This window comes from Fundulus heteroclitus, unplaced genomic scaffold (assembly GCF_011125445.2).
Source record: "Fundulus heteroclitus isolate FHET01 unplaced genomic scaffold, MU-UCD_Fhet_4.1 scaffold_54, whole genome shotgun sequence".
Classification (NCBI taxonomy): domain Eukaryota; kingdom Metazoa; phylum Chordata; class Actinopteri; order Cyprinodontiformes; family Fundulidae; genus Fundulus; species Fundulus heteroclitus.
Genome location: NW_023396967.1, coordinates 572941 through 585761, shown reverse-complemented (window position 1 = coordinate 585761; position 12821 = coordinate 572941). Strand labels below are relative to the sequence as shown.

Genomic DNA, 12821 nt, shown 5'->3' with positions numbered 1-12821 from the left:
TTCACCCATCCCTTTGCATTTGTGGCTTATGGACTGAATGTTGCACTGTGAGAAGTTCAGATCCAGAGATATTGGTGCTAAGCATACTTAGCACATAATACAACAACTCATACCTGAGTTTTTATTTCCCTTGGTCTGCATGATATTTGTTGTTCACTAATGTTCCCTAATGAACCACTGAGGCCTCCATAGAACCTCTGAGACTAAATTACACAAGGTTGGACTCTATTTACCAACTGGACACTGATGAAGGCAACTGGTTGCACAAAATGTTATTCATGGAGACCAGAGTTAGAGGAATGAATCATAATTTTAAGATTTTGAAAAAAAAAATGTGTATCCTTTTCACCTCACTTCTTAACCTTGCACTACTTTATGTCGGTCTGTCATGTCAATCCTCAATACAATACAGTGAAGTTTGTAGTTGTGACATGAACAAATGTGAGAAAAGTCCAGGGGATATGGAAACTTTTATAAGGCACTATATGGGACCATGTGAAGCTGAAAACCTAACTTAACTAGCTATCTTATTTACAGGCAATTTCCATTTTTTTTATTTTTTTTTTGCCTGCAATAAGCTGAAGCCAAGAAAGCGTTCTTGGCAAGTTAACACGTACTTTTCTGAAAGTCAAATTGCCTCCCCTATTGGACATTATTGCAGCTACAACAAACATTCAGCCCACCTTCCGGATAAGGTTATCCCCTTGCCGGTTCTCTGCCCCTCCTTTTATCCCCTCATGCATGCCCACTGTGGTTTGATTTCAAATGGAAAAATTAATGGGAGAATAATAGCCTGAGGTATCACTTTCCTCCGTGCACATCTCAGTGGGTCTACAGGGGTGTGAAGGAGGGGGAATAAAATTCGGATGAAATCACCTCACTTGATTCTACTGTGACACAATCTTGCGCACACAAATACGCCTGAGACTGTCAAAAACCCCACCCACTGTTACACCCCAAAGGCCCTAACTTTCAAATATTAGCACAGGGGCTGTAAGGATTTAAAATAAATAAATAATGAGCAATTCTCCTGATAGTTTCCTCAGAGTGTTTCATTTTAATTTTTTTTTTGGGGGGGGGGGGGTAAAAACAGTTATTTTAGAAACTTTCCAAGCTTAATGATGGAATTTTAAAGAACCTACTTTTGAAACCAGATTCATAAAAAAAATGCCTTGTAGTTCTCTTTATTTGAATCATTGTCAGAGAAGTATGCCGACTAATTTTAAGATTATTGAAGGTCTTCTGGCAGCTTTGAGTACCTAAACCCTGATATGGAAGGTTTTGCAGGGAACAAACTCACACAAGATAAGCTAGATTCAGTTCAGCTGATACAGGGCCAGGTTGGTTGCAGGCAACATTAAATCAAAGTTAAGACTCGATGCTCTCAGGCAAGTAATACAAGAAGTATGCATGCCTGGCTGGTGTCGTGGGGGGGCGGGCGGTTGTTAGGAGTTTAAAAGCGGAAGATGAGCTGGTGTAGAACCCGCATTGATGTCAGGGAAGCCCACTGGCACTTTCTGTTCAAACATTTGATAGGACAGACCTGCTGAGCTGCAGCAGCCAGGATCGGGATCCCCGCTCTTCCTGTTTCTCCTGACTTTGAGGAATTTTTCAGTGAACAAACTCCCAGTGCTCTCCTCTTACTCTCCGCGCACCTCATCCTGCATATCTGCCTCAGCAAAACTTGAGATGCGGACTAACAGGGAGAACTTTTCAGGGTTTATGGATACTTATTTTTTTGTTCGGGTCCTTGACTTGGTCCCGTCACAAGTCTGATAAAATATTTAGTCATTTCCCATAATTTACATTTTAGAACTCATTTAAATTGTCTGGTTTCTTTGCATGGACCCCACTTTCCAGCAAAGCCCATATGTTTGTATACAGGGCCGTTCCGAAGCTTTTAATTAGCTATTTTAATTAGGATTCAATTGGAATGTTGTATAATAAAATTTTACTGCATGATTGGATTAATTTGAAGACATATATCTACATATAAATTTGATCTGTTTGTCACAACTGAGAGCAGTGCTAACGAGATAAATAAAATACTCTGATTCTCTGAAGTGTCTTGAGATCATGTTTGTGAATTAGCACTAAAGAATTAAACTGATTTGGCATAAATGTGTTAGATCCTGTGTTTTGACAATATATAGATTACAGAAAATCTATTGTTTAATTCACGTTTGTTCACCAAAACGTGTTTAAAATAAGTTGTATGGTCAGATGAATAGTTTAAAACAAAGCATTCAGACACCCACCACCGATGAGTGTAGGTAAACATCTGACTAAAACGGTAGCGTTAAATCTCTCCAAAGATTAGAAACACAGACTTTGGCAGCAATGGAGATAATTCAAGCCTCCTAATTTTGTCCTGATTTCCTCATCGCCTCCTAAAAGTCACAGGGTTACTGGAATGTTTCTTAAAACAGCCTAAACCACAGGCCTACTCATCATCCAAAAATGTTCCTTTTGTGAAACAAAAAAAAAAAAAAAGAAAAACAAGTCATGGTGACTCCCCTTTTTAGCTCCAACAACCTTAGAAACGTGGTTGTTGAACAAGTGACAGCCTTGTACCTGTTAGTGCGATCCCCCCTGTTTAACATGATCACTTATGGGAACTAAGCCTGCAGGCTAAATGATGCTGTGTTTTAAACACAGCGCCTTAATCAGAGGAGAGATAGACAAGAGGGGTTTACAATAAACCGAGAGATAACAAGAGATGTGGAGAAATGTCTTGATTAGTAATGGCATTGTGCTCTTATTCCAAAACAATCCAGCGTCATCCCTCAGGGCACATGTAGCATTAATTGCTGCCTCCACAGAGCCTGCAGTCTCTACCATCTATTGCTTGCATCAAAGAAACAACACAGTGAACTTTATGAAATTTTTATTTCATGTTTTCCCTTCTCTTCCTTTCCCCCCCTCCACTCTTTCTTACTTTTCTCTCTCCCCACCTTTAGCTCCCTTCTCCCTCTTAGGCGGCACCACCCAACAGACAAGAAAGTCTCCTTTCTGCCATGTTTTTTTCCATGCGACTTCCTTCCTGCCCAGAAGCACTGGGGTATCTCGTTAGTTCTCTCACAGCTAACATCCCTCCTTTATCTGCCAGGAGCAAAAACCTGATTGGAGGGGTGAGAAAACATAAGGTTTATAAGGTTCTTTGTAGAGCTATAAAACTGTAGTATTATTAAGCTGCAGTGATTAGATCTACAAGAGGCTCTAAAGGGAAGAGATGAGAGAATTTTCCCTCCCTGTGGACAATGTACACTGAAGAGCCCATGTTTCATCAGAAAGCTGTCACATTCAAAGACACGTTGCAAGATCATTGTTAGTGTGACGTCCTCGTTTCTTAAACACAAAACAAAGGTTTGTAGAAAGCGCTTGTTTCCATCATTTCGTCTCAGTAAAGGAGTTTTGGTCTTAATTCCGACTGTGAAACCCAACCAAGCCCGTTTTTCTTCCACTGATTTCTTTGAAATAGTTTACAATTTGCACTGAGGCAATAAATGCAAAGTGCCTCTAGAACTTTTCTATGCTTTTTAACATAGATATATGTCTATCTAGATGTTACATTATAGTGCAACACAAAGCACACAATGATGACATAAGAATAATGACACAACTTTATGCAAAAGAAGCCCCTAAAAGTGTGGAATGCATTTCTATTCGGCCCCTTTTAGTCCAGCACCCCTAAATAAATTCCTATTAACGTAGTATCAACATAAACGCAAGTGTTGGGGCATCATGAAGACCAAGGAACACGCTAGAAGCCTAAATGAACTTCTTAGCCCACATGCAAAACAATTTGTGGGGTTGGAAAACTAACACAGCACAGCATCCTTAACACACTATCCCCACCTGCAGGGAAAACCGCTAGTGGCAGCATCATGCCATAGAGCTAGTTTCCTTCAGCAGAGATGCTGAAGCTCACCAGAGTTGGTTACGTGGACGGAGCAAAATAGGAGGTAATCCTGGAAGAAAACCTGTTGGACGGTGTAAAAGACTTTAGACTGAGGCAGAGTTTCCCCATCCCGCAGCCAGAACTACAATGATATAGTATTGGATCTAATTATAGTCATGCGATAAAGTGGCCCGGTCATAATCCCATCCTAAATCTAGTAGATTATTTGTGGTTTAGAAATGCATGTTCACAAATAAATTTCACAGAATAGGCATAGATTTTAGACTATAGATGTGCAAAGCTGGTTCTAGGAAGTACTGATGGAGGAATGTAAACTGGGACCATGTGCTGGTACATCATATTAAACCCCAACAAAATGTGCAAAAACCTAAATTGACGTCTTTGTAACGCGTTGTAAGCAGTGAATGAAACACACACACACACATATATCACCTCAAACGTACAGGTATAAATCAAACGCACTTGATATGCGAGTCCAAGGCTTAAATAATTAAAGAGATTTAATTTCTCAGAATTTAGCACACCCTGACAGTAGGGCTAAGAGAACGTGATATATATCGAGAAAAGGAAAAGAAATGTCATTACAAATTAAAAACACATTAATACCGCAGAGGGGGACAAAAAAAAAAAAAAAACAACATTCATAACAGGCCTTAAAAGTGGGAGGAAAAGACTACATAAAAAAGACAAACGTTCTGTCCGGGAGCTACTTAATCTGCTTGTAAAGAGATTTATGAATCTGTTGGTTGTAGATTTGTTTTACTCTGAGGTTGGTCTGAGACATTAAAAGTTGCTGGGGGAGGGAACAAACACAAAGGCATACAGGAAAAACAAACATTTCTGTTGTTTTCTAACCCTGCATGCGAGCGATGTTAGGGTGAAATCAATACAAGAACTAAGACTTTGAACAGTGGATGAATAAAGCAATGTATTCTGGATTACTGAGAGTATTCAAGCAAACACATCACAGCACTTTACATTTAGTTATATTAGCTAACCATGTTGTTTAAAAGAGTTAAGTGCTTTTGACTATGACTAAATAAGTTCACTAAAACCTATTTTTTGTAAAGTGATGACGTCTTTGTGTAATGCACTTAAAACCGAAAAGAAAATGCTCGTGTTACATCTAATGAAATCTAAATTGATTTGGTATCGTCACAACTAGAACTGTCAGGGAAAGGTAGTCCTCTGGTGCCCCCCAGTGGAAAGATAATGGTACAAAATGTTGGGTGGGTAAAAAAAATTAAATAAAATAAAAAATAAAAAAATCACCTACACAAGCAATCAATGTTGACCCTTTTGCATCTGTCAGGTCCCAGGATGATCTAGATTAGCCCTGTTAATTTTGGAAGTCAGAAATAAGATTTACTAGAAGGCACAACGACACAAACGGAGGAACATTACAATGAAGCAAGCGAGCGTCTCTTGCTGTTTTGACCCATTATATAAAAAGTTATTTTTAGCACATTGTGGCAAATAAAATAGGGGGGGAAAAAAAGAAAAAAAAAAAAACACCCTCGCACACTTCAACCAGAAACAGCATACAGATTTAAACGGATCCCTTTTTCTCTCTCTCGAGGCAGATAGTTTATATGCGCAGCCATTGCTGGCCAAGATGTCATTTATTACCGTTGCTGGACAACCTTCTCTCATAAAGTTTTGTCATTTGCTGGCGATATTCAGCCACCTAGTGGTCAAACCCTCTCATAGCATCAAGTATTGTCAACTTTTTCACAACGTGGAAGTTTTGGTTGTTCGACAGATCATCCTTAAATAAACGTACTTAAACATAGGTAAATGCAAAACTAACTACCAAGAACACAGACTCAGTAGAGGGGAAGAAAAAGAATCACCGCACTGGAAACGCTGCATCAGTCCTAAATTAAACAGTACAATATGTTGCAAGGATGTTCCATTATTTATTGATTTACTTTAAATCTTTTAGATTTCGAAGATGCAACCCAGTGTCCCTTTGAAATAAGAATGATCCATAACGATTCAGTACAATTGTCCTCTGGATAGAGCCATTAATGATACAGAGTTTATTTTTTGTTGTCGTTGTTTTCTTTTTTTTTTTTCTTTTTTTTGTCTTTCCAAGACAATCTCCTGCTCTCTTCTCTGGATTCCTCTTCTTCCTGCTGCCATGCTGTTCCTCACGCGTCACTTGTCCATGAGGGAACGCTGTAAAGCTTCCTGAATCATCGTGTGCTCATCTGTGGCGTAATCCTGCAGAACACGACAAAAGGAAAACAAAAATGTTCACCCATGAGATTTTTGAAAAACAAAAAAAAAAAGGTATACTTCTGAGAAGTGTTTTACTCACAACAAAAGTATCGTATGAGAAAGTGTGTCTGATCTTCAGGTGCTGGAAAAAGTCAGTACTCCTGTAGTTGGGGTCTCCCCAAGGCATTGAGGCACAGATGGGACACACCTTACCCAAGTGAGAGGAATAAATAGGAGCCATAAAGATTTTATTGGTCATGATTAAGATATAAAAGAAAGAAAGATTTGCACCGCGGTGTGGATTTCTCACCACTTGGCGGGTATCCCGTGCATGTTGGTTGGTGCAATGTTCCACCAGGCCGTCCTGATCAAGGTTCTGGCAGTTGCAATAGGGGCAGGAGAAGGTGAAGCGGTTCGGCACCGGGCTGAGGGACAGGAACCAAAATTATTCTCTGATGGTTGTTTCAGACCGTTTTTACATTGAATTGGAATCGTACTTTTGTTGTTACTTCAGTCTATTAATTAGAATAAGGAACGTCTGGAGAACAAAAAGAGTTATAGAGTTCCTAAACATTTTTATGTAATTTTTTTTTATAAAAATAGATAAAAACTTTCAGTTTTCAATAAATTTTACAGTTTAAAAAAAATATGTACACACACACTGTCCTATGAAGGGACAACCGACCCTCCTACACCAGAAAAGCATTTTGTGGCATGTGTATAAACCAGAGACTGACAGCAGGAAGGACAGAAGGACACAAGGAAGAAACACTAAGAATGAAGGAAAGAAATAAAGATACAAGAAAGGAAGTGAGAAACAAGGAAGGATGACAAGGGGTAGGAAAGAGGGATACAAGAAGGAAAAGAAGGAAAGAAAAGACAAAAGGAAAAAACAGGGGGTGGGGGGGACAAGGATAAAGTGAAAAAAAGACAAAGGGATGGAAGGGTACCAGGAAGCCAGGAAGAAGCAACCATATCAAAACTAATGTACGAGAGGAAAGATACACAGAAGAAGACAATGAGGGTAGGAAGGAGGAGATAAAAGGTGGGAGAACACAAGGGAGATGGTAAACAAAGAAAGACAGAAAGAATACTAGAAAGGATGGAGGAGGACAGAGAAACAGGAAAGAAAGGAAGGATGCAAGGAGAGAAGGCAACATAAAAAAAGGTTGGAAGGGCACACAGAAGGACTGAAAGGACACAATGAATAGAATGAACAGAATAAAAAAGGTCAGTGATGATGGAGGGACTCAAGGAGGGAAGGAAGGAAGAAAGGATATAAAGAAAGACTGGCATAAAAGGAAAGGAGAAAAGAAAGGCGGAAAGAAGCACAAACATTTATACTAAAGGGATAGGGAATAGAAACACAACCAACTTTCCACACTTCTCTGTAATCATCCAGACCTGGATAATTCTTTCAATCAAATCCCCTGCCTTTCCAGACTGAGTAGGAGCACATTATGAATACATGTCTTTTGTAAATGTCATCAACTTTATTTCCTACTCCCTTTTCCTGTGAAGCGCTCAGGTAGGAATTGTGCCACACAAATGAACCTGGCTTTGCTTTACAGTAACTGGACTTTAATTCACCATGATCTAAAATGAAATGCCTCATTAACAACTCTCTACACCTCCAAAACCTAAACCTCTATCCTGATGGAAGAAAAACTAAAAGAAATATAGATTTAAAATAAGCAGAACACAATAAGATTATCAGCAGACTTTAGGCATTAAACTTGATGGCTGTCACTCACACGGGCCAAAGCGCTTTTAAAGATGGTCACTTATTACCTGCAGTTTATTCTACAGCCTCAGATTAGAAAGATGCCCTGGTCTCATAAAAGATCAGATTTACTTTCACTTTTAATGCACCAGCGGTGCCAGGGTATGAATGTGTTCTCCCTGCTACTCTTCATTCCCAAAATATTTGAGTGTAAGCAACAAAACCAGTTGGTGAAGAACTTTGGTTTTGAACTTTAGTTTTAGGTGGAGGTCCACAAGAACTTTTATTGTGCACAGAATGTGGTTTCTAATTTCTGTGCAGGGAAATATAAACAAACCTTAAAATTATAAAATTACAGAGGCAGCGGGTGTTGCTCCCAAACAGTGTGGCCGAAAGAAGCAACACGATCCGGTATTCGGAATGGGAAGCTAAAAATAGCCTCACAATATGACTTTGGATATGAATCTCTCTCCCTGCATATAGTCTACATCCTCATAATCAAATTTCCAGCAAAAACTCTTTAAATGTCTCTTCATGAAAAAAAAAAAAAACAACTAAAAAGGGGTCAAAATACTGACGCCGTTTTTTGGCAATTACTTTAGTTTGTAAATGTAACTCGGTGAAGTGCTTCTGAGCAACTTTTTGATGTGCACTGCACTCAGAACATTTAAATGATATTCTCTGTTCACAAACTTTAGATTGTCTCTCTTCCTACAGATTGAATGTATCCCACGGTAATGTCACCATAACAAATATTTTACAGTAGTGCAATTAGCAGTGTTGTCCTTTCATAACGATGTAATAAGGTTTGGTTACAAATCTTCCTGCTGACTGTACATTTAATGTCTGCAGGTACAGCTCACTCATTTAGAATATCATTGAAAAAAGTTTATTTCAGTAAGTTGTTAAAAACAAATATCTATACAGTATGAAACAGATTCTTTACATATGGTGGTATATTTCAAATGTTTATTTCAGTTAGTATTTTACCATTATGGGTCAGTAAATTCCTACGTTAAGTTTCTCAGAACATTAGAATATCATGTAAGACCAATTAGGAATATTCTAAATACAGAAATTTAGCCTGATGAAAAGCCTACATACTGCACAGTGCAGGCACTCAGTGATTGGTTGGAGCTCCTTTTACTGAATCAGTGCGCCGTTGCCTGGATGGAGTCAGCCTGTGCTTCACAAGCGGCCTTGTGTCCGTCTGCATTGGAGGGTCTGGGGTCTCCCATCTTTCTCCTGGCTATCTCAACTAGACTGCCTATGGGGTTTATGTCAGATAAGTCAACTTCTTTAATTCCAACGATGACTTGGTAATTAAAGCAGGTTCCAAATATTGCTAAAAAGTGAAATCACCCTTTCCATAAAGCTTGTCGGAGTAGGGATCTGCTAAGGGCTCTAAAGCTTCGGAGTAGATGTCTGCGCTGGCTTTGGAATTGATTAATCACAGTGGATCAAAACCCCCAAATGACATGATAACCAGCTTATACCTGACAGGGGTCATTTGGGATCTGTGGCGCTCCACTGTTCCTCCACACGCAAGGACCTCAAGTTCCAAATTAAATACCAAGTCATCTAAAAAGAGGACTTTGGACCACTGAGTAAATGTCCAGTCCTTCTTCTCCAAATGACATTAAATACGGCATTCCTCTGTTTAATGAAACTGTACAATAGTTTCACTTTTTGAATCACATCATAAAAATAAACTTTTCTGATATTCCAAGTGATTGAATTGCACCCAGTTCTAAACTCAGACAATAGACTTTAAAATATTTCTGTTGGTGTATAAATCACTGAACGGCTTAGCACCAAGATACATTAGAAATCGTTGTTGCTGTATAAACCCTCCAGACCACTCAGACCTTCTGGTTCTGATCTACTCTGCACACCCAGAACCAGAACTAAACGTGAAGAAGCAGCACTCAGCTTCTATGCTCCACAAATCTGGAACAAACTTCCAGAAAACTGCAAAACAGCCGAAACACTGAGTTCCTTTAACTGAAGACAAAAAAAACTCCCTCCTGTTTAGAGTTGCTTTCGGCCATAATCACAGGAACCCTCACCAACATATTTGACGTGTATTGATGTTTTCCCCTGATACAATTTAATGTTTTTTACTGGTCTCACAACTGGTGACCGTTTCAATGTGTTTGATATATTTTTTTTATGTTTTAGCACTTTGAATCGCCTTGCTGCTGAAATGTGCTCTACAAATAAACTTCACATAAAACAAGGTAACGTAGCAGAGAGTAATAACAGAGCTGTCCATAAATGAAGGCCAGCGCATGGTTTTTCCCACGCAGGAAATGGCAAAGATTGCGCCGCTCGTCCCTCACCTGATAATGGCAGGCTGATTCTGGGCAGTGCTCCTCACCCCCTCCTCAATGTACTCCTGGTATTTTGAACAGGCAGCTGTGTGGCTTCTCATCTGAGAGAGGCCAACCTTAGGGGGGAAACCGATAACATGCCACTTTATTATAAAGACAATTCAGTCTCTCTGGCGATAGACAGAACCCGTTACCCAGCTATAACGACTCAAATTCAGACTAAATGTAGAAATTGCAGACACTGGGCGTCCGTTAACACATTTCATTGGTCTCGTTTTTAAATACCTGCACTCCACATCCCTTGCAAGCTGCCACAGACGACTGGATGACGGCCTCCAAGGCAGCGGCTCTGGTCCAGTTGTTCAGAGTTGTCCTACATACGGCACACACCGGCTTCTGTGGACGCAAACATTCCTGCAAACAGCTCTGGCAGAAGCTGCCAGGAAATTGAGCAAAGAATGTGATAATGGTGCAGTCAGAGGAACAATAAACAGCAATATTCATATTTATTTGGGGAGGGGGGGGGTTGTTGTTTGAAGGCAACTTTTGTTAATTTGCTGTAACAATAATAATTCACCAACTTAGTAAGCGAAGAGCCGTTCCTTTTCTATATATATATATATATATATATATATATATATATATATATATATATATATCTGAGGTGAGCTTCGCGTAAATCCGAAGGAAAGTCCCGAGCTCAAGAAGGCGCTGGGAGTTGTAGTCCTTTATAGCTGCTCTGCCAGTCATTGCAACGCGGAGAAGGACTACAATTCCCGCCTGAGGCCTCCCTTTTTGATGTAAACAAAACTGAAACTGATTTAGCAAGCTATAATGGAGTTTGCCATATAATCGTGCGAACAAATTTGAACAGCCGAGTCTCGACGCAAAGAGCCGACACGGGCGTAGTCGACGTTTTTTTTGGCACTTTGCTCCAGACAGTGTGGCGAAGGTTATCCCTTTCTTCTCATTGTTTTTAACTGCTGCCGCTGCATCGCTGGTGCTGGTGGTTGGTTTAGGGGGAGGGAGGTCGGAAAATGGGACAGAAAAAAATAAACAAGACACTCACGTATGGCCGCATTGTGTTGTTTGGGGAGTCTCGAAAATTTCAAGGCAAACTGGACAGACGAAATCCGACACGTCGCCGCTGCCGTCAGAGACGCTCTTCTTGGGCTGTGCAGAGCTGAAGCCTCCGAGCATCGCCATTTCTTTTCTTCACCGAGTCTGTCCCCAGCAACACCAACTGTAACAAAACGTCACCGGCTTCGGGTTCTTTTTTTTTTTTTTTTTTTTAAGCTCTTGGGGCGGAGCGTCTGGAATCACAACTCCGAGCCCGTTCAGCATATGACAACATTAGTGTCCTGCGAGGCTCCCGTAGATCTAGCAACCAGGACTGACCTGCAGTTTAATCTGGCACTTTACGTAGAGCTCGTAATCAAGCAGTCAGCCCTCATTTGTGCAAAAAATATTGTCCGGTATATAATTTATAACATGTAAAAATTCACATCTTAGATTTTTCTCATAATTTGTTAAATAACTCGAGTTTAATCTCTTTACAATATAGTGGCCATCGGTGATATTTAAAACCGCTGTTGAAAGAATCAGATTGTATTAGTCAACGCAATTACAAATACATTTCTGAGCACTAATCTACACAAGACGTGTCTGTGTAAGGCATAAAACGCATATGTTTCTGGATGCATGCTGAAAAGCTATCAGATGTTTTCAATTAATTTAGGCTTCATTGTACTATAATATATAAGCCTTGATAATGAGAAGTGCAATAGCCTTCAAATGGGCTACTTTTCCATCACCAGTACATATGGGAAATGTTCATGCCAATTTTGGCTTGCAATCTGGCACAACGTCGCTGCACATCGCCGGGGGTGGCATAGGTCTAGGGGGGGAAAAGTTAGGACAGTTCCAAGGGTCCCTGAATGACATGGGGTGCCCCAAAAACAAAATCTAATATGAGCTTTTGGGGTGATTTGGATTTCTTTTCCCATGGGGTCCAAAATTCCTGACGGCAAGCCCAACACATCGCCATCATCACATTAAAAATGTCTTATATTTTAAACTAAGAATTTTATCTTTCCTCACCATATGTTATGATTGACCTGCTAAATAAAATAAAAAATCGGAATACCGTTGACAGTATTATTCTCAAGTACAATGCACAAATGTAAGCCTGAAGCTCAACAAAAATGTGTTGTACAAATTGGCTAATACCAAGAAGAAGTACAAGAATGTAGATACAAAATAGTTTTAGTGCCACTGGTAAGTTATGTACTGCTACGTCTGCAAAAGGGAGTGAGTGTCACGGCTTTTTTTATAGGGTTAAAAATGTGCTACGCTGTTTTTATTTGTTTTGTGGGAGCCAGATAAATAGCAGCAATTCAACTCAAAGAATAGATTTAACTCCTTAACTGGAAAGATCATAGCTATTCTGGTGCAGCACAAATCATTTCCTGGAATGATTTTATCTCCATACCCATCTGTATTGATCAGAGACAGATGTAGTCAGATCATCTGTATGTGTCTTTAAAGACTCACATCTCACATAACATTGTTCTCAACTTACTTCTATTGTCATCAAGCACTGTCTTGATTTATTTTACAG

The 12821-nt window shown here is 39.7% G+C and overlaps 1 protein-coding gene across 1 annotated transcript; it reads right to left on the bottom strand.

The window, feature by feature from the left end:
* Positions 1-4403: 4403 nt before the first annotated feature.
* Positions 4404-11536, bottom strand: rnf114 (ring finger protein 114). Its single transcript, XM_012862310.3, has 6 exons — positions 11271-11536; positions 10487-10637; positions 10211-10317; positions 6456-6570; positions 6246-6353; positions 4404-6148 (listed from the first exon to the last, which is right to left on the bottom strand). Exons 1-6 carry the CDS (start codon positions 11405-11407, stop codon positions 6083-6085), a joined length of 684 nt encoding a protein of 227 aa, XP_012717764.1. The 5' UTR covers positions 11408-11536; the 3' UTR covers positions 4404-6082.
* Between the last annotated feature and the right edge of the window lie 1285 nt (positions 11537-12821).

Excerpts from the sequence above, each read along its gene's own strand:
- rnf114 (XM_012862310.3), bottom strand. The coding sequence starts at position 11,407 with ATGGCGATGCTCGGAGGCTTCAGCTCTGCACAGCCCAAGAAGAGCGTC. Across the intron at positions 10,318-10,486 it reads GCAAGGGATGTGGAGTGCAG|GTTGGCCTCTCTCAGATGAG; the intron begins GTATTTAAAAAC and ends TTCCCCCCTAAG. Across the intron at positions 6,149-6,245 it reads TCTCATACGATACTTTTGTT|GATTACGCCACAGATGAGCA; the intron begins GTGAGTAAAACA and ends CGTGTTCTGCAG.